This window comes from Microcaecilia unicolor, chromosome 3 (genome assembly GCF_901765095.1).
Source record: "Microcaecilia unicolor chromosome 3, aMicUni1.1, whole genome shotgun sequence".
In the NCBI taxonomy this organism is placed as follows: domain Eukaryota; kingdom Metazoa; phylum Chordata; class Amphibia; order Gymnophiona; family Siphonopidae; genus Microcaecilia; species Microcaecilia unicolor.
The window spans coordinates 153568184-153593318 of record NC_044033.1 but is presented as its reverse complement, the minus strand read 5'-3'; the positions used below and the strand labels follow the sequence as shown (position 1 = coordinate 153593318).

The window sequence follows — 25135 nt, the reverse complement described above, 5'->3', positions numbered from 1 at the left end:
TAATAATGCACATAGTTTCTAGGAATGCCCATGCCCCTCCCATGGCCACATCCTCTTTTGAGATTAGCGCATTAGAATTTATGCACACCACTGTACAGAATACGCTTAGAAAGCTGCACATTCAAATTCTAATTAGTGGCAATAAGTGCTGATAATTGCTCATTAGCCAATTATCAGCGCCGATTGGCTTGTTAAACAATTAAGTTGTACGTGCAATTTGGCCGCACCACCAAATATGCGACGCAACTTTAGTCGCCATAAATAGAATGTGGGGGTTAATGTATATACCAGAGACATGCCTATGACCCGCCCATATTCTGCCCATGTTTAGACCTCTCTCACATTTATACACTAAGTGATGTTGGTGCATATGTTACAGAATAGCGCCAAGCACTTACGTACGTAATTGCCAATTAGTGGCACCAATCATGTGCTTAAGTGCTATTATTCTATAACTTAATGTGCAAAATTGGTGCCAATTTATTTAACTACTCTTAAAATGTCTGTGCCCTAAGAGCTTAAAATCTTAGGGGCTCTTTTACAAAGCTGCGGTGAGCAGTAATGCGTGTTTACTGCAGCGCAAAATGGCGCACAGTGGAGCACACTGAGGCGTCTCATGGTAACTTTGCCATGTGCACATGTTAACAAATATTTAAAATATTTTGGTGCAGGAGGTGCATCTGGGAATGTAATGGAAATGTTTGTGCTTGATATTGAGTTCTGCCTAAGTATTGTTATCATATTTAATGTTTTCTTGAAAGTACATAATGAAGTAATGATATCATAGTTTGAAAGTATATAATGAACTCCCATATGGATATTTAATGCTCTCTTGAAAGTAATGGACTCTCAGGACAGGAATTGATAACATTATCATATTAAATGAAGTCATTTGTACTAAATGGAATGACAACATGCTCAGGGCTAGGGATGATGTTTCACATGAATCTCTGGATACCTGGCCAGTTCCTAGGGATGCATTAAGAAACTGTCATTCCTTAGCTACACGTCAGCCTTATTCAATTGAATGAGATCATGTTTATTGGTCAGTATAAAAGCTGGGAGTTAAAGGTGAACAGATAGAAGTCTCAACTAGGAACAGACGTGTTGCCTAGGCCCTTTGTGCCCACTGAGACTCTCTCTATTTGGCTGCATTGGGACTTCCCAGCCTCTGACGGGAGATGTTGTCACCTCAAGCGGTAATGTATGGTTTATGATTTACTTACTTGAATAAAGTTTATTTAATAACCTTTGACCGCCTCTATAGTCTGTCTGACAGAGATATACTCAAAAGAACCTAAAGCAGAACATTTGGTACCAGACATAGGAGCCAACTTTTCAAAATTATTGGGGGTGCTAAGCCCAATGGAAATGACCCCTCCCTGGACACATACAAGGAATTTTCTCAATATTGGGGGTGCTCAAGCACCCACAGCACCCACAGAGTCGGCTCCAATGGTACCAGAAGCTGGGGTATAGTAGCCTAGTGGTTAGTGCAGCGGACTCTGATCTTGGGGAACTGGGTTCAATTCCCACTGCAGCTCCTTGTGACTCTGGGCAAGTCACTTAACCCTCCATTGTCCCAGGTACAAATAAGTACCTGTATATAATATGTAAACCGCTTTGAATTTAGTTGGAAAAACCACAGAAAGCCAGTGTATAAGTCCCATTCCCTTTCCCTTTCCCCCTATATCATTGTCAGCATATACTGTAGGGGTGTTCGATGTTTTCTAGGAGAAAGGAACAAGAGAGGTATTCTAATATGACCTCGCTTGCTCCAATTCAGATTCCGGGATGGGATGAAGTCCCATACCGGATGATAGCAACAGAATGGTCCTGTTGTGCTGGTTTATGTGAACCCTGGGGGGTAGTATTGATAGATGCTGAGCCAACAGTTACTGGACTATTTGCAGAAAGTGCCAATAGAGAGGAAAGGAAGTTAGTGTCGTAGGAAGGCGAGGCTGGATCTTGCTGCATGCCTACAGATGAATGCATGAAAAATTGGCTAAACAGGCTCAATAAATAACTGAGTTACAAAGTGGGTTTACATCAGCATGGACACAGCTGAAATTGATGCATGATAAATTAGAACACACACAAACCAGTGCAGAAAAAGCTGTTGTGAAAATTGCTCATTATAAGCAAAAGGAAAAAATGTAGCAAATTCATTTTTTACCATTACAATTTCTGAAGAAAATTAAAGATCAGTTCGCTTTTAGCTGGATGGGACGTCAGTGGACGTTCACTAGGTTGCCACAGGGATATATTCATAGCCCTACTATTTGTCATAAAATTGTAGCTGAGCATTTAGATGAAATTGCATGCAGTAATGTTCAAATCTCACATTATATTGACGACATTTTAATACAGGGCTCATCACAAGAGGCAGTGGGAAATGCCTTAAATCAAATTGTTGAACATCTAAAACAAAAAAAGGGGGGGGGGGGAGACTAATGCAGACAAAATACAGCAGCCCACTGATACTTGTAAATTTGGGGGGATTCAATGGCATAAAGGACATAGAGAAATTTTGCCCAAAGCTAAAGAGAAAATTTTGGCATTCCCAACTCCCACCACTAAGCAGGAGACACAACACTTCATTGGGTTATTTGGATTTTGGAGAAACCACATACCACATTTAAGTCACATTCTAGCTCCATTATACCATGTTATACGTAAGAAACATCAGTTTGAAAGGACAGATCAACAACAGATTGCGTTTGATCTTACCAAACAAACTATACAAACTGCTTTAAATTTATAGCCTTTCTTGCCAGGATCTATTGTATTGCATGTAACAATTGTAGATAAGTATGCTAATTGGAGCTTATGGCAGAAACAAGATAGAAAAAGAGTACCATTGGGGTTTTGGAGTAGGACGCTTCCCGAAGCTGGTGCGCATTATACTCCCTTTGAAAAGCAATTATTAGCCTGTTATTGGGCTTTAATTGATACAGAACAAATCACACTTAATCATCAAGTGATACTGCAGCCGCAAATTCATATTATGCAGTGGATACAAAGTATGCCGAGAACACATCGTATAGGACATGCCCAGGAAGCGAGTGTTATTAAATGGAAGTGGTATATTCAGGACAGAGCTAAATCAGGTCCGAGTGGGATCCCAATGCTGCATGAACAAGTTGCTGAAATACCAGAAACATTTCATGATATGGCTATACCTCCTATTATGCCTGGAAAAATGGTGTCTTGGGGGGAAACCTTATCATGAATTGACACCTGACGAGCAAAAGACAACATGGTTTACCGATAGTACTGCAAAATAAGTAGGAAATACACAATATTGGAAAGCTATAGCATATAACCCTGTAACTAAACAAATTTTGCAAGCAGAAGGTAAAGGCAAAAGCAGCCAATATGCAGAATTATATGCTATCTATTTAGCGTTACGACATGAAATGCCCGGTCAATGTCATTTGTATACTGATTCTTGGTATGGATGCCCACTTGGCACAGAAACAATTGGCAAATTCACTCTTGAGATATTTGGGGCAAAGAAGTGTGGCAGGATATATTTTCCTTAGTATCTAGTAATTTTGTTACTGTATACTATGTGGATGCCCATACCCCAACTGATTCATTAGAACGTCTGTATAATTCTATTGCAGATGGACATGCTACCATTGATGCCCCCACTACGCACGCCTGTGCGATCACAACCACAGATGATCCCAACTTGGCGGTTTAATTGGCCTCTATTGTAGCATTCAATGTGCCCATGGATTATTGACCATGTGCAGACAAAGGTAGCAAACTAAACCCGAATTTATGCCAATCTGTTATGGTGATCAAAACTCAATATCAACGGGTGGAATGTAATGGAAATGTTTGTGCTTGATATTGAGTTCTGCCTAAGTTTTGTTATCATATTTAATGTTTCCTTGAAAGTACATAATGAAGTAATGATATCATGGTTTGAAAGTATATAATGAACTCCCATATGGATATTTAATGCTGTCTTGAAAGTAATGGACTCTCAGAACAGGAATTGATAGCATTATCTTATTAAATGAAGTAATTTGTACTAAATGGAATGACAACATGCTCAGGGCTAGGGATGATGTTTCACATGAATCTCTAGAAACCTGGCCAGTTCCTGAGGATGCATTAAGAAACTGTCACTCCTTAGCTACATGTCAGCCTTATTCAATTGAATTAGATCATGTTTATTGGTCAGTATAAAAGCTGGGAGTTAAAGGTGAACAGATAGAAGTCTCAACTAGGAACAGACGTGTTGCCTAGGCCCCTAGTGCCCGCTGAGACTCTGTTTGGCTGCATCGGGACTTCCCAGCCTCTGACGGGAGATTTTGTCACCTCAAGCGGTAATGTATGGTTTATGATTTACTTACTTGAATAAAGTTTATTTAATAACCTTTGACCGCCTCTATAGTCTGTCTGAAAGAGATATACTCAAAAGAACCTAAAACAGAACAGGGAGGTCGAGAGAGGGCACGCACTGCGCTAATCAATTAGCGCAGCTACACTGTTGTGCGTCAACCAATTAGTGTAGGTTTAGGATACGAGTCCCTAGCACCTACAAAATAGGTGGTGGTAGGGGCAGATACGCTAATGGCCATGCACTAAAGTGAGCATTAACATGTGGCCATTATTGAAAAATTCAAAAAATCAGCCATTTTATCCCACTGGTAAAAATGGCCTTAGCATGCGGGAATAACCCACATAAGGGAATGTTAAGGCCACTTTTACTGCTATGGTAAAATGACTGATTTTTACCACAACTTGTTCAAGATCACAGAGAGAGGCGGTGGCAGAAGTGGGAACTGAAACTTGGCTTTTCTGCTTCCCAGCCCATTGCTTTAACCGCTAGGCCCCTTCCCCTCTTATCTATGATTTCTAAAATAATGTAAGTTGTCTGGTTAGCTTTCCCATTTAGTAGCTTTTTAAATATCATCTTCATTTTTAGATTTGACACTACAGAGAAGATTAGACATTAACCGGCCAATATTCAGCCAGCGGCGCTGATCATTTTTTGGCTGCCGCCGCCACCAGCTTTATTCCTGGATATTCAATGCTGGGCTACACTGGGCACTGATATCTGTTTTACCATTCCATGATAGTAATACTAAATTACAAAGATGTTAAGCAGACATCATATACACATATGCATTATCCTTTGCTGTAAATAAACAGGTCAGTATTCAGAAGTGTTTATTCAGTCCAGTGACTTTCAGCAGCATTATCTAGATTGCACCACCAAAAATCATCACTGACTGCCCCATTGTTATCTAGATAGTGCCAGGATGGTGAATGGTTGGGGCTGGCAGTTATCCACTAAGCGGAGAAACTCAGAGTGTTATCTGTTATCCAACTAAAATTAGGACAGAAAATTGACTTTTTATCCAGTAAGGTATATGGGTAGCAATCTGAATATTGCCACAACCTGGACAGCGCAGCTGTTTGCCACTCTACCCAAATATTCAGCATCAGCCCTGATCCGGATACCGGTGCTGAATATCCAGATTTGTTTGACTGCTATGGCTGATATTTAAATAAATGCCAACCACGGCACCTGAATATTGACCCAAAAGAATCTTTGGAACTCTGGAATGGCTCGATTACTACTTTGTAAATCAAACTTGCAGGCTTCTTACTGAGATCCTCCTAAAAGCTTTATGTTCCAAGAAAGTGAGATGTTCAGCCAGCTCTATAGGCTCTAGATGATCAAACAGCAGGCAGACCTTTCCTTTCTTGAAAGTCTTTTTCCTCTGGGTCACTTTCCTCATCCAGTCATACGAGGGGCTGCAAACAAGAAACAGGGCATAATCAGAACACACTGTGTTAATGTAACTGTTAGTTCCCTGTCCTACGGCAACATCGGAACTGTGCATTAAAAATGCCAAGGGATAATTCGAGAACTCAGTGAGCTAATTAGTGTGGTACAGAATGAATATACAGGGTATTAAATTGATCCACTTGCACATGCAACAAAGAACATAAGGGCTTTACTAAAGGGCATTAGAATCTGGGCTTAGCACGTCTTAATGCAGGATTTTCTTGCATGCTAAGTCCAGATTCAATGTGGCAGGATACATTCCAGAGTACTGACAGAATTGAAAAATGAACTTGCAAAGCTATTGTTAGTAATATGTAATGTATCTTTAAAATCAGGCCTGGCACCAGAAAACTGGAGGGTAGCTGATGTAACGCCAATTTTTTAAAAGGGTTCCAGAGGTGACCCAGGAAATTATAGACCGGTGAGCCTGACGTCTGTGCCGGGCAAAATGGTAGAGACTATTATAAAGAACAAAATTACAGAGCATATACATAGGCATGGATTAATCAGACAAAGCCGACATGGATTTAGCCAGGGGGAAATCTTGCCTCACCAATCTACTGCATTTCTTTGAAGGGGTGAAAAAGAATGTGGATAAAGGTGAGCCGATCAATATTGTGCATTTGGATTTTCAAAAGGCATTTGACAAAGTACCTCATGAAGGACTTCTGAGGAAATTAGAAAGTCGTGGGTTAGGAGGTAATATCCTATTGTGGATTAAAAAACTGGTTAAAAGATAGAAAACAGAGAGTAGGGTTAAATGGTCAGTATTCTCAATTGAGAAGGGTAGTTAGTGGGGTTCCCCAGGGGTCAGTGCTGGGACTGCTAATTTTTAACATATTTATAAATGATCTAGAGATGGGAATAACTAGTGAGATAATTAAATCTGCTGATGACACAAAGCTATTCAAAGTTGTTAAATTGCAAGATGACCAAATTGCAAGATGACCTTACAAAACTGCGACTGGGCATCCAAATGGCAGATGACGTTCAAAGTGAGCAAGTGCAAAGTGATGCATGTGGGAAAGAAGAAGCCAAACTATAGCTATGTGATGCAAAGTTCACATTAGGAGTCACAGACTAGGCAGGATCTAGGTGTCATCGTTGATGATACATTGAAACCCTCTGCTCAGTGTGCAGCAGCATCTAAGAAAGCAAATAGAATGTTAGGAATTATTAGGAAAGGAATAGAAAACAAAAATGAGAACATTATAATGTCTTTTTATCGCTCCATGGGACAACCGCACCTTGAATACTGGCCACCGCATCTCAAAAAAGATTAAGTAGAATTTAAAAAAGTACAGAGAAGGTCAATAAAAATGATAAAGGCATTGAGAAGATTTCCCTATGAGGAAAGAGGCTAAAGCAGCTTAGGCTCTTCAGCTTGGAGAAGAGACAGCTGAGGGAAGATATGATAGGGCTCTATAAAATTCTGAGTGGAGTGAAACAGGTAGACGTGAATCGCTTGTTTACTCTTTCCAAAAATACTAGGACTAGGGTGCACGTAATGAAGCTACTAAGTAGTAAATGTAAAACAAACAGTAGAAAAAGTGAAGATACTTGTAGTAGATATTCTACGAGGACAGCAGACCTTATATTCTCAGGGTAACACGGTGTCTGAGTTGCCGGTCCGGAGCTTGCAACACGCTTAGAAATAACTCTTTGAACATGAGATGTGCTCTACTGTGCACGTGTGAATGTCTTCCCACCCACTGCGCGAGTGCGGGACCAGCAGTTCATTATAAAGAATAATAAAAAGGAGACAACTCCAAGGGGAGGTGGGAGGGTATGTGAGAATATAAGGTCTGCTGTCCTTGGAGAATACCTGCTACAGTTAAGTATCTTCGCTGTCTCCGAGGATAAGCAGGCCTATAATTCTCACAGATGGAATCCCTAACTACCAGGCTCACCAAAAACAACAACCAGTGGTAGATTGGACCTCACAAAAAAGTAATCAACCTGAAGCTATATACAATCTGAGTAAGCGTGCAGCCTGGAACAGAGCAGAATGGGCCTAGGAGGGTGGAGTTGGACTCTAGACCCCAAACAAATTCTGCAGAACTGTCTGTCCAAACTGACTGTTGTGATGGGTATCCTGCTCAAGGCAGTAATAAGATGTGAATGTGTGGACTGAAGACCACGTCGCAGCCCTGCAAATTTTTTCAATGGGGACTGACCTTAGATGGGCTACCGACGCAGCCATGGCTCTAACATTGTGAGCCCTGACATCACCCTCAAGGATCAGCCCAGCCCTGTGAGTTGAAGTAACAGCCACCAAAAATATCACCTTCCAGGTCAAGTACTTCAGATGACAGGAATCAAGTGGCTCAAAATGAGCTTTTATCAGCTGGGTGAGAATGACGTTGAGGTCCCATGACACAGGTGGAGGGTCAACAGGGGGCTCTGTCAACAGCAAACCTCTCATGAAGTGAACAACTAGACGCTGCCCAGAGATGGGCCTACCCCCTACATGGTGATGGCAAGCACTAATTGCACTAAGGTGAACCCTTACAGAGTTGGTATTGAGACCAGACTTGGAAAGGTGTAGAAGGTATTCAAATAGGGTCTGTGTAGGGCAAGAGAAGGGATCTAGGGCCTTGCCCTCACACCACATGGCAAATCTCTTCCACTTGAAAAAGTAACATTGAAATCTTTCCTGGAAGCTGGCAAGACCCAGGAGACACCCTCAGGAAGATGCAAGGAAGCAAATTCTAAGCTCTCAACATCCAGGTTGTGAGGGCCAGAGACCAGAGGTTGGGATGCAGAATAGATCCCTTGTTCTGCGTGATGAGAGTCGGGAAAATACTCCAATCTCCACAGTTCTTCAGAGGATAACTCCAGAAGAAGAAGGAACCAAATCTACCAGGGCCAGTAGGGAGCAATCAAGATCATGGTCTCGTGGTCTTGCTTGAGTTTCAGCAAAGACTTTCCCACAAGAGGAATGGGAGGATACGCATACAGAAGTCCTGTCCCCCAATGAAGGAGGAAGGCATCTGATGCTAATCTGTTGTGGGCCTGGAGCCTGGAACAGAACTGATGGAATTTGTCATTGGACTGAGTGGCAAAGAGATTCACCGAGGGGGTGCCCTATACTTGGAAGATCTTTCGGACAATGCCCATGCTGAGGGACCACTCGTGTGGTTGCATGACTCAGCTAATTCTGTCGTCCAGGCTGTTGAATTTTCCCAACAGGTAAGTGGCCTTGAACATCCCATGCTGGTGCGCTCAACGCCACATCCTGATGGCCTCCTGACAAAAAGGGCGTGATCCGGTGCCCCCTGCTTGTTCATGTAGTGCATAGCAACCTGATTATCTGTTTGAATGAGTACAATTTGGTTGTTCAGCTGTCCTTGAAAGCTATTAGAGCATTCCAGATCACCCAGAGCTCCAGAAGGTTGACTTGGAGATCTATTTCCTGGGCTGACCAAATACCTTGAGTGTGAAGCCTGTCTAAATGAGTTCTCTACCCTAGGCAGGATGCATCTGTCGTCAGCACTTTTGTGAGCTTTGGAATTTGGAATGGGAGTCCCAGAGTCAAATTGGATCAACCTGTCCACCAGAGTAGGGACAGAATCAGATAACATCCTCTAGGGTCCCCAAGGTCTGACACCACTGGGAAGCTAGGGTCCACTGGGCAGTTCTCATGCAAAGATGTGCCATGGGTGTCAGTAGAAGCCATGTGTCCTAACAATCTTAACATCTGCCGGGCTGTGACCTGCAGAGCTGCTTGGACTCAAGTGGCAAGGGCGACAAGAAGCGTCTGCCCGTGCAACAGGGAAAAAAGCCTGAGCCGGCTGAATGTCTAGCAAGGCTCCAATGAACTAAAATCATTGGGCAGGGAGCAGATGGAACTTGGGGTAGTTTAAAACAAACCCTAGTAGCTCTAACACTGAATAGTACTCCGCGTGTATTCCTGAGCACCGTCCTGTGACATGCTTTTCACAAGCCAGTCATCAAGATAGGGGTACACATTGACTCCCGGTCTGCATAGCGATGCTGCAACTACTGCAAGATACTTGGTGAAAAACTGGGAGCTGACCTGAGGCCAAAAGCAATACTGGAAGTGACAAAGATACTTTCTGTGAGCTGGAAGTATCAGGATACGAGTATAAGCATCCTTTAAGTCCAGAGACCATAGCAAATCATTTTCCTGAAGCATGAGAGGCAGGGTGTCCAGGGAAACCATCCTGAACTTTTCTTTTACCAGGAAGTTGTTCAGGCCCTTCAGGTCTAGGATGGGACATTCTCCTTGTTTTCTTTTGCACAAGAAAGTACCTGGAATAGAATCCCTTTTCTTCTTCCCCTGGTGGAATGAGTTCGACCTCATGGGCCTTGAGAAGGGTGAAGAGTTCCTCTGTAAGTATCTGCTTGTGCTGAGAGCTGATGTGCTCTCGGTGGGCAATCTGGTGTTCTCTGAAGCCAATGCAGGGCGTAACTGAGGCAGACTATTTGAAGAACCCACCAGTCGGAGGTTAAAAGGGGCCACCTTTCTTGGTAAAACTTTAGCCTCCCCCCAACCGCATGTCATCTGAGATGGTCACTTTTACAGCGGCTATGCTCTGCTGGAGCCAGTCAAAAACACACTCCCTGTTTTGACAGGGGAGCTGTCTGGGCCTTAGGCGCACACTGTTATGAGAATGAGTGCACTGTGTCTGAGCCTGCTCAGGATGGAGAAAAGAAGGGGTGTACCTACACCTTTGCAGGAGGCAGGTACAGAAGGCACCTGGCAGGAGAAAGAATCGATGGTATCAGTGTGCTTCTTGATGAGGTCAGCAACCTCCTCCATCTTCTCTTCAAAAACATTATCCCCCCGGTACATGGCATCTGCCAATCTCTGCTGGACCACTGGGTCCAAGTCAGAGACACAGCCATGAGAGTCTGTGCATTGTTATACTCTGAGTAGAGATCCTAGAGGCCACATCAAAAGTGTCAAGGGCACCCCTAGCCAAGAACTTACGACACGTCTTCTGCTGATTGACCAGCTGGTGAACTGATTCAGCCTGCTCTGGTGGGAGAGAGTCTGCTAAGTCAGACATACTGTGCACCAAGGACTGCAAGTACAGGCTCGTGTAGATCTAGTACGATTGAATATGGAAGACGAGCATGGAGGTCTGATATATCTATGTGTAACAGAAGAAACAAATCTCCGCAGAAATATGTAGCATCAAACAAAACAGTGAAGATGACTCAAAAAGTGGACGACGCTCCAGATAAAAATAACTGTTTATGGAAGGATGAACAAGACTCAACACAGCTGTGTTTCGGCCTATGAGGCCTGCATCAGTAGTCTTTTTTGTTCACTAAATACATCCACTTGTAATATTAGTCTCAAAGTGGTGAGTCAGAATGGAAGCTGCTACATTTTATGCGCCGAGATATGATAAAGCTTATGTCAGCAATGGAACCTCAAAGTTTTCAATTGTGAGCTCAACTGTTTCGAGTCTTGTTCATCCTTCAATAAACAGTTATTTTTATCTGGAGCGTCGTCCACTTTTTGAGTCACCTTCGCTGTTTTGTTTGACGGTCTGATACATGTTCCACCCAAAAGAATCCAGGGTTCTAGCTTCTCTGCCAGGGGGTGCCAAAACATAGTCCCTAGAATTCCTGGCCCTTTTGAGCAGGATTCCACCACTAGGGAATGATGAGGCAACTGGGGCCTATCAAACACAGGGGAAGACTGAATCTGGTACATTCTGTCAATCTTCTTGGGGAGGAGAGAGAATGACAGAGGGGACTCCTAATTCTTCACATGAATGTCCCATAAGATCTCATGAAGTGGGACCATCACAGCCTCTCTAGGAGGAGAATCGTAGTCCAGGAACGTGAACATCTTAGCCGTGGGCTTGACCTCCACCTTCAAAGGACTTGGGATGGCAGTCGCCATCTTCTTTACAAAAGAGGGGAAGGAAAGGCTCTCAGGTGGAGATTTCCTCCTTTTCTGTGGAGGGGAGGGATCAGAGGGGATGTCATAGGATTCCTCCTCCGAGAAGTACTGTGTATCATCTTCTGAGTCCCATGAGCGCTCATCGGTGTCAGCCAAGATTTCCTTGTGGAAGAGCTGAGACCGAGCCTGCCTCGACGTAAAGGTACCATGACCCTGAGAAGGGCATTGAGGTTTCGGCTCCAGCCTCAACTCCAGCGAAGCTTCCTCCACCAACATCAAGGGTATGCCAACCCGGGTGGCGGTCGACACTGAAACCATAAGTGGCATCAGCGTCGGAGACCTCACTGCAGGCTGATGGCCATGTGGGACTGTAGCAAGGGGTATGGCTGGTGCAAGCACCCCAGATGCCAATGCAGTCTACAAGAACACTGCCAACAGCTCAGGGAGCAAGACCCAGAGGCACTCATCGAGGGATACTGGGAAAGGCTGGGGCGCCGGTGTAGAAGCAGGCTGATGAATCTGCAAGATCAATATAGGTGCCTGATCCTGGCTGTGTGGAGACCCATGCATTGGCACCTCCTGTTTGGAGGGGGAGTGGTCCTCCCAGTGCTGACCCTTCTCGGGGACCGGTGAAATCCTTGGCACCCTGGAGATCCTGGCACCATGAACTGAGGGGGATCGATGCCGATGCTTCTTCCAATGCCTGACATCAATGCTTCCTGGTGCCAAAGAGGATGACGCTGATTCCTCTCATCACTTCAGGGTCGGGTCCGACATCAGGGGGGCCTGCATAGAGGCCGGTGTCGAGAAAGGTAGAGAACCATTCGATGCACAGTCACTCCTAATGTGCAAGGGTCTTGACACACTTGATGCCAGTGTCGACACTGAAAACACAGATGCTGACATTGATGTTGAGGCTTTGGACCTGGCTCCAAAAATCTTTTCTCTTTGAACCTCTCTGGCCAACAGTGCTCTCTTCTTCATATAAAGACAGAGAACACAGTTTGCAGGGTTATGATCAGGCCTCAAACGCTGTAGACACCAAGAATGAGTGTCCTTGAAGAGATGGTCCTGTTGCACTGAGAGTAGCATTTTAAGCCACTGGGAACCTTCGATGACATGAAAGGAAAAAAAAAAGCCATGGCCAAATCAAATGATTCAATGGTGCAAAAAAAAAAAAAAAAAGGGAAGAGCACCAAAAAAGAGAAGAGGGAAAAACCCGACCAGAGCTCAGGCCTAAACACAGACTAGCGAGTGTAGTAAAACAAAGAAAACTTAGAAATAAGGCAAAAATATCTAAAAAAAAATATATGGGGAAGGAATAACATAAAGGAAACCCCAAAAGAGGTATTAAAAAAAAGAAAAAGGAAGGCACAAAAAGACCAAATCCAAACCAGCTGTGAGGAGTGGAAAACAAACACATCCTCTCCTCACAGCGGAAAAAAAGAGAACTGCTGATCCTGCTCAGCGGTAACCCAGTGGTAATTGGGCATTGCTGTGTGCTGCATGGTTACCGCCGGGTTACTTCAGGGGCCAGTAAGGCCTCTCTGCCGCATGGCCATGCGGTAAGAGTTTTCTTACTGCATGGCCATTTTCTTTTGGGGTCTTTTTACCAGTTGCGGTAAAAGGAGCCCTGATGCATAGGAAAAACAGCCCCCGCCATTACCGCAGGGCCCTTTTTCCTAAAGCTTGGTAAAAGAACCCCTTAGTCTCTGAAAATATACTAGAGTTCAGTACCTAAATTTATACTCAAAATTTCACTAAACTAAGTTTAGGAGCATAAAAAGTGGGTAGCAACAGGGACAGATTTAGGGAAGGGAGAAAAGTTAAGAGCTTGGCACTGATTTTCAGCACTAGGCTCACGAATCTAGTTAAGTGAATGGCAGGCCTAAATTTATAAGTTTTAAGATTCTAAATTATGAGGAATTTTCAACTAACAAGGTGGAGTGGTATTTTGGAAAAGACATCCAAATATGAATTAGACATCTAAATTAGGATGTGCGAAGTTCTGCTAATATCTTAGAACAGGATCTGCTGATGTAGAGTCTGTTCTAAAATACATGGTAAAATGGATGTTCATGTGCCAGTGACATGCGGCATGAACATCCATTTTAGAAAAATAGGCAGCTAAAATATCAGTGGGCAACACAGGAACATCAAAGTCTCTGTAGCAGCATATGACTGTCTCTTTTGTGAAATGCCAACATAGACATTTATATGTTAGAACATAATTGATTATGTCAGCCATTTTAGAAACATAGATGTCTAGTTCTGCCAAAGTTGTCACAGATCCCAATATCCTTTGCCAGTTTTGCTTTCAGGGGGACAGCAGCCACTGGGGGATAAAGGAGGTGACCTTTCGTAATCCCACCAATGGAACTCTGCTCTATAGGAGCACGTTTCTGAAACCTGGATAGGCCAGGTGGCAGGTCTAACTCCCGATGTTCATCTTTTTGGACATAGTTGTTCATTTCCCTTTTGAAATGGGAAATAAACATCAATGTTTTGGACCCACCCTAGTTCCACCCAAAATATGCCTACACAATACCACCTTCCAATTTGGACATTCTTCAGTTTTAGACATCCATATACCAGCTTTGTAAAATTGGAACTTAGATGTCTATGCATGACAGGTGTCTAAGTATCAATTTATGGACATTCAAAACGTAAATGGCACTTCTAAAATAAGTACCTTAGGCTCCTAAATTGGATGAAAATAGAACCCAAATTTAGGAGCTCAGCTTTTTTTGAATGTCAGGCCCATATTAACTAAGTATAATGCTTTCCTTAGTGACCTAAAATTCTCTTCTATTATAATCTGTTGTACAATTCCGAATCCTTTACACTGTAATTTTTATTATCTCATGGTATTATTCCACAGGAATAATATTCTGCACAGAGTAATTCTGGCATCTACTACCAACATGCTTACATGCTAGAGATGTCAATAAGATTGATGTGGTCTTCATATCCCAGCTCAGAGGCCACCTCTCGAAATTCCTCCGTCAGATGGATCAAACCAAGGTCTAGATTAAACTCTGCAGGAAACTCCATAATCCAGTATCTGATATACAAGATAGAAAAATATCATATAAATTTATTCCAAAATGCTTTACATTCCGGATCATAAGCAGTAAAATAGCAACAGATGTACAGAAGAATGAAAGAATGATTGAGAAGATAATGGAGCTGATAAAGAGGTTAAGTAATGGAGGGGGTAGAAAGCATGCTTTACAAGAAAATTTCACAGGGGGTGTACATATGTAGAAATCGAGTGTATGGAAAGATCCCTCCTACTTTTAAGGATTCTGAATGTAGCTGCTCCCAGGGATGTAGATTGGGCAGAGCCGAGGCACAATTGTGACTTAGATGCACATTTTATAAAATATGATGGTACACATGGAGAACATGTACACACATTTACATCTGCCTCTAAACAGGTGTAACTTGTGCAAAAGGATTTCTGAGCTACTGGGGGCGGTTATGGGCTCTTATTTTTTTTAAATTTAGGGGTCCTTTTACAAAGGCGTGCTGAAAAATGGCTTGCGGTAATGTAGGCGCGGGTTTTAGGTGTGCGCTGATCCATTTTTCAGTGTGCCTGTAAAAAAGACCTTTTATTTTTGCCAAAAACGGACGTGCAGCAAAATCAAAATTGCCGCACGTCCATTTTGGGTCTGCGATCTTACTGCCAGCCATTGACCTAGCGGTAAAGTCTCACGTGGTAACCGGGCGGTAATGACCACGTGCGCCAAATGCCACTTGGCTCGCGTTTGATACACGCGTCCAAAATAAAAATTATTTTTCGGCCATGTGTATCAGACACAAGCCAAAAATGAAATTACCGCAAGAGCCACGTGGTAGCCAGGTGGTAACTCCATTTTGGCGTGTGTTGGGCACACGTAGAGCCTTACGCGGCTTAGTAAAAGGGCTCCTTAGTGACTGTGGCAATTTGTATGGAAGGGGAAAAATTTGGGGGCCCTTTTACTAAACTGTGGCCTGCGCTATGACTAGCACATGGGTTTCCCTGTACAATGAGGCCACTTTTAATACGGCTGTAAAATGACTGATTTTTCATTTCTTGAATTAATGGCCACACACTGATTTCCCAATTAGCACATGGCCATTAGTGCACCAGTCCTTACGACACCTATTTACTACAAGGTAAGGGCTCCTGCTAACCATGTGCTAATCAATTGGTATGCAGCAATGTAGCTGCGTTAACTGATTAGTGCTGGGCATGCCTATTCTCTACCCCCAAACATGCCCCCAGCGCTAAAAAATTGAAAGTATTTTTTAGCATGTAGGAAGCGTGCGCAAATGCCAAAATTACCGCAGGATACCTGAGAGCACCCCACAGTAGTAAATTTTCCTGCATGGTAAGCAAGCGTTAGTGCTTACCACCAGTTAGTACAGTAAAAAGACTCCTATCCTATATAATAATTTGCACCTCTAACGTTCCATGGCTGGCTGGGTTCATAACATCTCCTGACATCAGCTAGCCTCCAGTGTTCCATTCCCCATCACTGTCCCGCCCTCGTGTCAATACGTAATGACGTCAGAGGGCGGAACAGTGAGAGGGAAGGGAACACTGGAGGCGAGCTGACGTCAGGAGGGATGTTACGAACGGAACGGAAGCCAGCGCCAGCCAGCCAGAGAACGTTCAGGTACAAATCAAGGGGAGGAGAGAATTGTGGGACATCGAGGGGAGGGAGGGCAGGGCAGAAGAGAATTGATGGACATGGATGGGATGGGAGGACAGTAAAGGAGAGAATCGCGGGACACAGATGGGAGGGCAGGGAAGAGGAGAATCGCTGAACATGGAGGGGATGGGATGGGATGGGAGGGGAGGGGAGGGGAGGGAAGGGAAGAACCTCTGGACATGGAGGGGAGTGCAGGGCAGGGGAAAGAGAAAAATAAAGCTTACATCACAGCCTTCCTAAGGCCCGTTTCATTGTTAAGGAAACGGGCATGGTTCCACTAGTTGTTTTAGAAGGTTGTTTGTACTTTTAATTACTGTACCTCACTTTGAACATTACTGAAGAAGCAAGTAATGAAATATCACAAATAAAACAAGGAAAATAAATAGGCACTTATGTTGCTTGTATAAAATAGGCTCTTGAAATTGTTTTTAAAACCTTGTTATGAAATTACCTTTAGAATGTGTAAAATTTCACAGTAGAACAATAGTGGAATACTGAAATAATAATCCAAGATGAAAAGATAGGTTTTGAATTGGCATTTAACAACAAAGAGGAGCATTCAGGTAGAGCAAGAAAAAGCCCTTCCACCACCACTGACTAAACTGTGGTATGGTGAGGAGGCTTGAAGAACCAAGGGTGTGAGAAGGAGCAGAGTTCCAACTCCTGAAAATGAAAGGTGTGAGCTAAATCTAAATCCAGAACTCAAATGATATTAGTCTTTATTTGGAAGGAGACTTTTAGTTGGGACATAATTGTTTTTCCTTTAGTATCACAGTAAAGATAACCACACATTTCCACAAGCTTCTGTGCTAACTAAATAGCTGCTAAGAGTGTTGGTACCCAACGTGTCACAAGAATTCTATATTATTGGAATTATTACATCACCAAGACCAATAACTTGTGCTGTGCAGTGTATGATTACTAACACTGTTCTCACAGTTTTATGGGAGTTTGGGGCAGGGTGTGGCCACCAAGAATGATGTGATACTTGAAGTAAACAGGTGTTGTGTTGGTGGCACTGGTAGTCTTTCTGCCTTCCTCTCTGTGTTTTGGAAGTTCCAGCTTAAGGTAAGTCTCATTTTGAGGAAGACTTCCCAAGGGTTCTTAGACTTTCAAAACAGGAAAAACCACTCCTTCCAACCAGTCAACTATGGCCCTATATATCTTTTTTTCTATCACAGCTTTATTTCTTTGTTCTTGCAGTTCACTTTCAATTGATTAACAAACCATATTTACCCTGCCTTCAAGATCTACCTTTTTAAATGACCCACTACCTATCCACTTGTTTCTTAACAACTCCAGCACTCTGCTCTGCTATGTTCGCTTTTAAAATCCCTAAGGGCTCTCAAAGTCTTTCTTAAATTCCACTAATTGTTTTTCTCTCATAGTTTCTAGAATGACTAGTGCACTGTCAGCTGTCATCTGAGCCCCTTTAATCTGCCTTCTGGCTGGTCTACCAAACTGAAAGACTGATAGAGCATCTACCTAATCATCTCCTACCTTCTTTGTTCTTGATTGCTCAAATGCCTTTGATACTGGGGACAGTTCCATTCTCCTTCAACACTACTTCAATAGTTCCCTTCTTTTTCTGATCATTGTTATTTCATCACTATAAACAAGGTCACATAAGAACATAGGAATAGCCATACTGGGTCAGACCAATGATCCATCTAGCCCAGTATCCGGCTTCCAGCAGTGGTCAATCCAGGTCACAAGTACATGGCAGAAACCCAATTAGTAGCAACATTTCATGCTACCAATCCCAGGGCAAGCAGTGGCTACCTCATGTCCGTCTTAATAACAGATTATGGACTTCTCTTCCAGGAACTTGTCCAAAGATTTTTTTAAAACCCAGATACACTAACTGCTGTTACCACATCCTCCAGCAATGAGTTCCAGAGCTTAACTATTCTTTGAGTGAAAAAATATTTCCTCCTATTTATTTTAAAAGTATTTCTATGTAATTTCATTGAGTGTCCGCTGGTCTTTGCACTTTTTGAAAGAGTGAAAAATTGATTCCTTTTACCCATTCTACACCACTCAAACATATTCCCTCTCAGCTTTCTCGTTTCCAAGCTGACGAGCCCTAACCTCTTTAGCCTTTCCTCGTATAAGAGGAGTTCCATCCCCTTTATCATTTTGGTCACTCTATCTTGAACCTTTTCTAATTCTGCTAATCTTTTTTGAGATATGTAATTGAATGCAATACTCAAGGTGAGGTCAAACCATGGAGCGATACAGAGGCATTATAATATTCTTGGTCTTCTTTTGCATCCCCTTCCTAATAATTTCTAGCATCCTGTTTGCTTTTTTGGCTGATGCTGCACACTGAGCAGAAGATTTCAGCGTATTGTCTACAATGAGATCTTTTTCTTGAGTGCTGACTCCTAAGGTGGACCATTGCATCTGATTATTAATCCCAATATGCATCACTTTGCATTTGTCCACATTAAATTCCATCTGCCATTTGGACGCCCAGTCTTCCATTTCTCTAAGGTCTTCCTGCAATTTTTCATAATCCACATGTGTTTTGACAACTTTGAATAGTTTTGTGTCATTTGCACATTTAATCACCTCACTCGTCATTCTGATTTCCAGATCATTTATAAATATGTTACCGTATTTTTCGGACTATAAGATGCACCAGACCATAAGACGCACCTAGGTTTTAGAAGAGGAAAATAGGGAAAAAAAGTTTGAAGCAAAAAGTGTGGCGGAGATCTGCTGGAGGACCACAGGTTGTGCAACGCTCTTGTATGGGGACAGCAGTTTTGCACAACCTGTGTGGCTCTGCAGTGGAATTTGTCCTCCCCTGCCATCCATGTCCAATGATTCTCCTCTCTCCCCTGCCCTCCCCTCCCCTCCATGTCCAGCAATTCTCCTCCCCTCCCCATGTCCAGCGATTCATTCAAACCCCCGCCCACCTGCCTGTCTGCCCTCAGCTCCCTGACTTTCCGTTCGTGCAACCGTGCTTCCTGTTTTGAAATCTTTAATTTACCTGGTCGCGGCGAGCCAGCAGTAAAAGAAGAAATGTGGGTGTGTCTTATAGTCCGAATGTAGCATACCCGAAGTCGCGGCGAACCAGCAGTAAGTAAAAGCAGCAGGCAGGCAGGCAGGCTCGCCTTCTCGTCACTTCCCTTCCCTCTCAGCGCGTCCCGCCTTCCTCTGATGTAACTTCCTTTCCACGAGGGCGGGATGCGCTGAGAGGGAAGGGAAGCGACGAGGAGGCGAGCCTGCCTGCCTGCTGCTTTTACTTACTGCTGGTTCGCCGCGACTTCGGGTATGCTACATTCGGACTATAAGACACACCCACATTTTTCTCCCAAATTTGGGGGGAAAGAAGTGCGTCTTATAGTCCGAAAAATACAGTAAATTGCATTGGTTCTAGATCCCTGCAGCACTCCACTATTCACCCTCCTCCACTGAGAAAAATAAATAAAAATGATGAATGCAGGGAGATGGTCACAGGGGAGATGCTGGACAGGGAAGTATAGGAGACACAGAGAAGGAAGATGATGACAAAGGGGAAAATAGGTACACAGACATGGAAGATGGATGGTGAGCATGGAGAAAGAAGAAATCTCAAATGGGCAGGAGACCCTGGTGAGTGAGTTGAGAAGGCAGAAAGAAACAGAAACCAGAGCCTGGGACCAACATGATTTGAAAAATAAAATGACCAGGCAACAAAAGAGAACATTTTTTTCTTCTATTTTGTGATTAGAATATATCAGATTTTAAATATGTATTCTGCCAGAGCTGGTGTTAGACGTGGCTAGGGCCCAGGCAGAAATTTCAGAGGGGACCCTAAAGCCCACTACTGGGCCATGCCGCCTTCAGCTTTCAACAGGCTTAGGGCTTTCTTTGGCAAGAGGGCAGTCCCCTAACACCATAGCATGTGTGATCGTTATAGTTTGCACAGTGTAGGAGGAAATGCATCTCTTTCTGTTTCTTTGGTGTGGCTTCTGGGGTTTTGGTTTAATATATATTTATCATTTTTGGTCAGCTATTATGCGTTTGGCATTTGTGTTTTGTGTGTGTGACTGAGGTATTCTGTTAACATGAATTTTCTATGTAGCATTCTCTAGTAATTTGGCTTGTTCAATTTTCCCAATAGTGGAAGGGATATTTATGAGGGAGGAGGGAAGACAGGTTTGTAAAAAAAAAAGTCTGTGTTCTGTATTGATTGTACAGAATATTGTTTATTTTTATACTTTAATAAAATGATTTAAATATAAAAGTATAACTATTCAAGGCTTCTGTGGATGGAATTAGACAGAGCTCGCAGGGATGGGGACAGAGCTCGTGGGGACGGGGCTGGGAAGAGGACAGACTTCACATGGATGGGGCGGGGATGGGGAAAAACTTTGTCCCCGTGTCATTCTTTTGTCAGAGGTCTTCTGGGGGAGATGCTAAGGTGGAAATTTGATATCTGGTGGAAGTCCCAGGAGGATTTAATGTCTGGGAGACTCTCTGGGAAGGGCTTTGATATTTTGCTGATGTAGAGGGTGAAAGGTCATCCCTGTTGTGAGGTTGGGGCAATGGAGGACATGGTTGTTGGCCTTTACACCTAACCCTTCAGGCTGGTACTTGTGTATGCCTTGAGATGGTGTAAAGAAAAATGTCTGATTTATTTCATATCAACATGCATTCCCTTTGTAAAATTGGGATAGCATAGTTATTTAATCGTCAACCTTAAATAATAATGTGCAAAAGCATCATTGCTTCCAAACTTCCAAAACAAAACAAAAGTGAAACTTCATAAACTTATCTTAAAACTTTTTACTAAACAGAGGCCTTCATTTCACATTAACTTTCATCAGGGTAACATTTAAATCCTTCCAAGACTTTACAGAATTCTTCCTACATTTTTACATCCAAAACACAAAAATATAACATATGCCGTTATATTTATAAAATCTTTCACCAGCTCCACATATTTGGGTTGCCTTTTGTGCACATTTTCATATAACCCTATAAATGGTACTCATGATGCAAACAATTCAGTGCCTCCAATTAACTGCTCTCTACATATCACATGACTATTACTTGAAAAATCATTTGTGTTATCCATGTAGCTGTCTTATCAACATTTCCCAAAATAACACATTGAGAGGCCTTTCGTTGTTGGATCCTATTCATTTACCTTTAATCGATCATAACTATCTTCTAAATAACTTTATTGAACCTCCATTCTTTGCCACTGGCATTCTTAAAAAAAAAAAAACCTTCATTCTTATTAATATATTTGTTATCCATCTTACAAAAATGATGCCCAATCTTGACTTGAATTTAGTCCCTCAGGTTCTATGCTTTTAATCTAAAAGTTCATTTTTGCGCTTGCTGAACTAATTTCATGCCACTGTCCTCACAGATTTTGGTACCTGATCTAAAATGAAACATTTTAAAGATTGAGTTGTGCTGCTGTTTTAAACAATGGGCCAACAATTGGTACTTCCTCTCTTTCAAACAATAATGTTCAGCAGTCCTTTGATGAAATACCTACAACGTTTTGCCTACATATAACTTATGGCATGGGTGCCAAAAGATTCTTTGTATAAGAAATTCTCAGCTGACAGTCTTTAAAATAAGGATGAAGAGAAACGACCCTCCAGTATTTCCTCGAAATGGATTTAATTCTTTGAGATTGAGAAAAACACCTAAGAATTCAAGTTAAAAGAAAAGTCCGTAAACCATTATTAAGCTGGACTTGGGAAAATCCACTGCTTATTTCAGAATATCAGAATATGCAGCATAAAATCTGTTTTACTCTTTTGGGATCTTGCGAGGTACTCGTGACCTGGATTAACTACTGTTGGAACAGGATGCTGGGCTTGATCGATCCAGGGCTACAGAGAGGTGGGGGGGGGGGGGGGCAAAATTCCCCAGGAGACCTGGTGCTGGGATCTCTCTCCCCTGCTCCTGACAGGACCCGGGTGACAGGAACAGGAGAGAGAAAACTCTGGCGCCGGGCCCCTCTTGGAGGCTGGGGGAGGACCTGGAGGAGCAGATACAACAGGCTGGTGGGGAGGACCTGGAGGAGCAGATACAGCAGGCTGGCGGGGTCCCCCCAAGTCCCGCCAGCAGAAGAGATCGTCCTTCAACGTTGCTCTTCTTCACTCTGCCACATTGCTTCCCAAGCGGCTGCTTTTCCCCTCAGGCCTCGCATGCTCGGTTTTGAAACCGTGCATGCGTGACATGAGAGAAAAGCAGCCACAGCGGCAGGCCATGCGGCAGAGTGAAGAAGAGCTGTGTTGGAGGAAGACTCTTCTGCTGGGATCCCTGTCAGACAAGGTAGTTACAGTGGGCGGCAGCGATCCTGGGGGGGGGGGGGGCGATGGCAGCGACGATCCTTAGGGGATGGTGGCCCTGTCCACCCGGGCCCGGCTGTGGCGGCCCTGCCTCGGGCCCGGCTCAGTCTCTCGGCGGCCCTGGATGGATCTTCAGTCTGTCCCAGTATAGCAACACTTATATTCTTATTGGGGCCAATATTCAGACCATGGGAGTTAGCTGGGCTGTCTCCCGTGTTTGTTGGTGAACTTAGAAATTCAGTGCCGGGCCATATCCTGCGACCGGCATTGAATTTTTGGGAGGAGGAGTTGGGCGGACTGAATATAGCCGGTTAAACCAAAATTAATCAGCTGACCAGCTAAGTTATAGCGGCCAAACATAGACCTGCTATTTATGCATATCTATCTGGTCACTAAACTTAGCAGGTCAACCAATGAATATTGGTGCTAACTACTAACCAGGCTAGCTACTAGGCTAGCTACTAAGTGCTGATATTAGTGGTTAGCCAGATTTAGGTTATTTAACCAGATAGAAGTCATTCCTGGCCAGTTAGATATTGTTGAATATTGAACGGATTATCTAGTCCACATTGGGGGTAATTCTATATAGTGCACCAGAAGTTAGACACCTAACTGTAGGCATGGAAATGGAAGATAATAGTAGTTGATTGTGAAAATGGGGGTAAAATGCAGTTATGTACATAAGTACACTTAGGGGCCATTTTACTAAGCCGCGTAGGCGCCTACGTGTGCCCGTGTGCCAATTCGGAACTACCGCCTGGCTAGCATGTGGCCTGGGCGGTAATTTCATTTTTTTACATGTGTCCACTACGCGTGCTGGAAAATATATTTTATTTATTTTCCAGTGTGCGGCACTAACTGGGCAGTAATTGGCATTGTACGCATGCTGACGATTACTGCCTAGTTAACATGTGAGACCTTACCGCTAAATGAATGGGTGGCAGTAAGGTCTCAGGCCCAACATGGACACGCACCAATTTTCATTTTGCTGCATGTCCATCATCTGCCACAGAAAAAGGCCTTTTTTGCAGATGCGCTGAAAAATGGGCCTGTGTGTGTCCAATACATGCGTCTACACCAGCGCAGGCCACATTTTGGTGTACCTTAGTTAAAGGATCCATTAGGTGGTATTCTGGAATTGGCTGCCTAAGTGTTCTTGTGCTTAACTGCAGAGGGAGCGTTCCCATGAGAGAGGGTGGGCACATCATGGGTATTCGCACTCTTCAGCGTGCACCAGGGGCGTAGCTACATGGGGCCACGGGGGCCTGGGCCCCCGTAGATTTGGCCCTGGACCCCCCTGCCGACGACCCTCTCGACCCCCCCTCCCGCTGCCAACCCGCCGTCGCCGTCTGCTACCTTTGCTGGCAGGGAACCCCAACCCCCGCCAGCCGAGGTCCTCTTCTTCCTGCACGTGCAGGACGTCAGACTTAGAAACAGAATGAAGGAAGATGAGCATCTCGGCTGGCAGGGGTTGGGGTCCCCCGCCAGCAAAGGTAGCAGACAGCGATGGCGGGGGAGGGTTGGCAGCGGGAGGGGGGTCAAGGGGGTCAAGAGGGTCATCGGCAGGGGGGGTCAAAGTTGGTGTTGGCGGTGGCGGTGGCGGCGGCGGCGGGGGGGAGGTGTTGGCAATGGCGGGGTGGTTGGTGGCACCGGAGGGGGCTAAAATGTGCCCTCACCTCGGGCTCTAGACCCCCCTCCCGCCGATGTGTGGCTACACCCCTGGCGTGCACTTTATAGAATACTCACATTTACGCGTGCAACTGCTACAATTTAGTCAGGACCATTTACACCAGCCATAGATATGGCATAAGTGGTCATGCCTAAAGTTAGGCATGTTACTGTGTACTTATATAAGTATTCTATAACAGATTTGGCAGGCAAACGTGCCTTTATAGAATACTAGCTGAGTGCCCACATTTTAGGTGCCTAAGTTTTAGTGCCCTTTATTGAACTGACTCATTGTTCCCCTGATTCCATAAAGGTCACCAAAAATTGCACATGCAAATTTAGGCATGTTCCCAAATTGCATGCATAATTTAAATTGAACAAGCCAATTAGTGCCAATAATTGACTTTTTAACTAGCAATTATTGGCACTACTTAGATTTAATTGGGACCAACGCATGTAAAGATAGGTGCAGAGTCTGCACCTAAAATTTACATGTGGTCCAAAAAAGGAGGCACAGAAATGAGAGGATCATGGGCATTTCGGGGAGGGGTGGAGGTGTGGTTTTGAGTTATACACATAATTACAGAATAATGGTGCTCCATGCATGAATTTAGACATGGGCATTTGCACCACATTTTCGTTGGTACAAATGCTTGCGCCTAAATTTATACATGACACTTCGCTTAAGCATGTATTTTATAACCCGCGCCAAACTTTAGGCATGGTCTATAGAATACCGTTTAAGTGGGTATCATTCGGG

At 43.7% G+C, this 25135-nt stretch overlaps 1 protein-coding gene across 6 annotated transcripts in view; it reads right to left on the bottom strand.

The window, feature by feature from the left end:
* RASGRP3 (RAS guanyl releasing protein 3) overlaps positions 1-25135 on the bottom strand; it is a 290955-nt gene that overhangs the window by 117962 nt on the left and 147858 nt on the right. For all 6 annotated transcript variants that reach the window (XM_030196501.1, XM_030196499.1, XM_030196504.1 and 3 more), the window contains exons 6-7: positions 14632-14763; positions 5634-5781 (exon numbers count right to left, since the gene is read on the bottom strand). In XM_030196501.1, coding sequence (XP_030052361.1) covers positions 5634-5781; positions 14632-14763 — 280 coding nt within the window. The remainder of the gene's footprint in view (positions 1-5633; positions 5782-14631; positions 14764-25135) is intronic.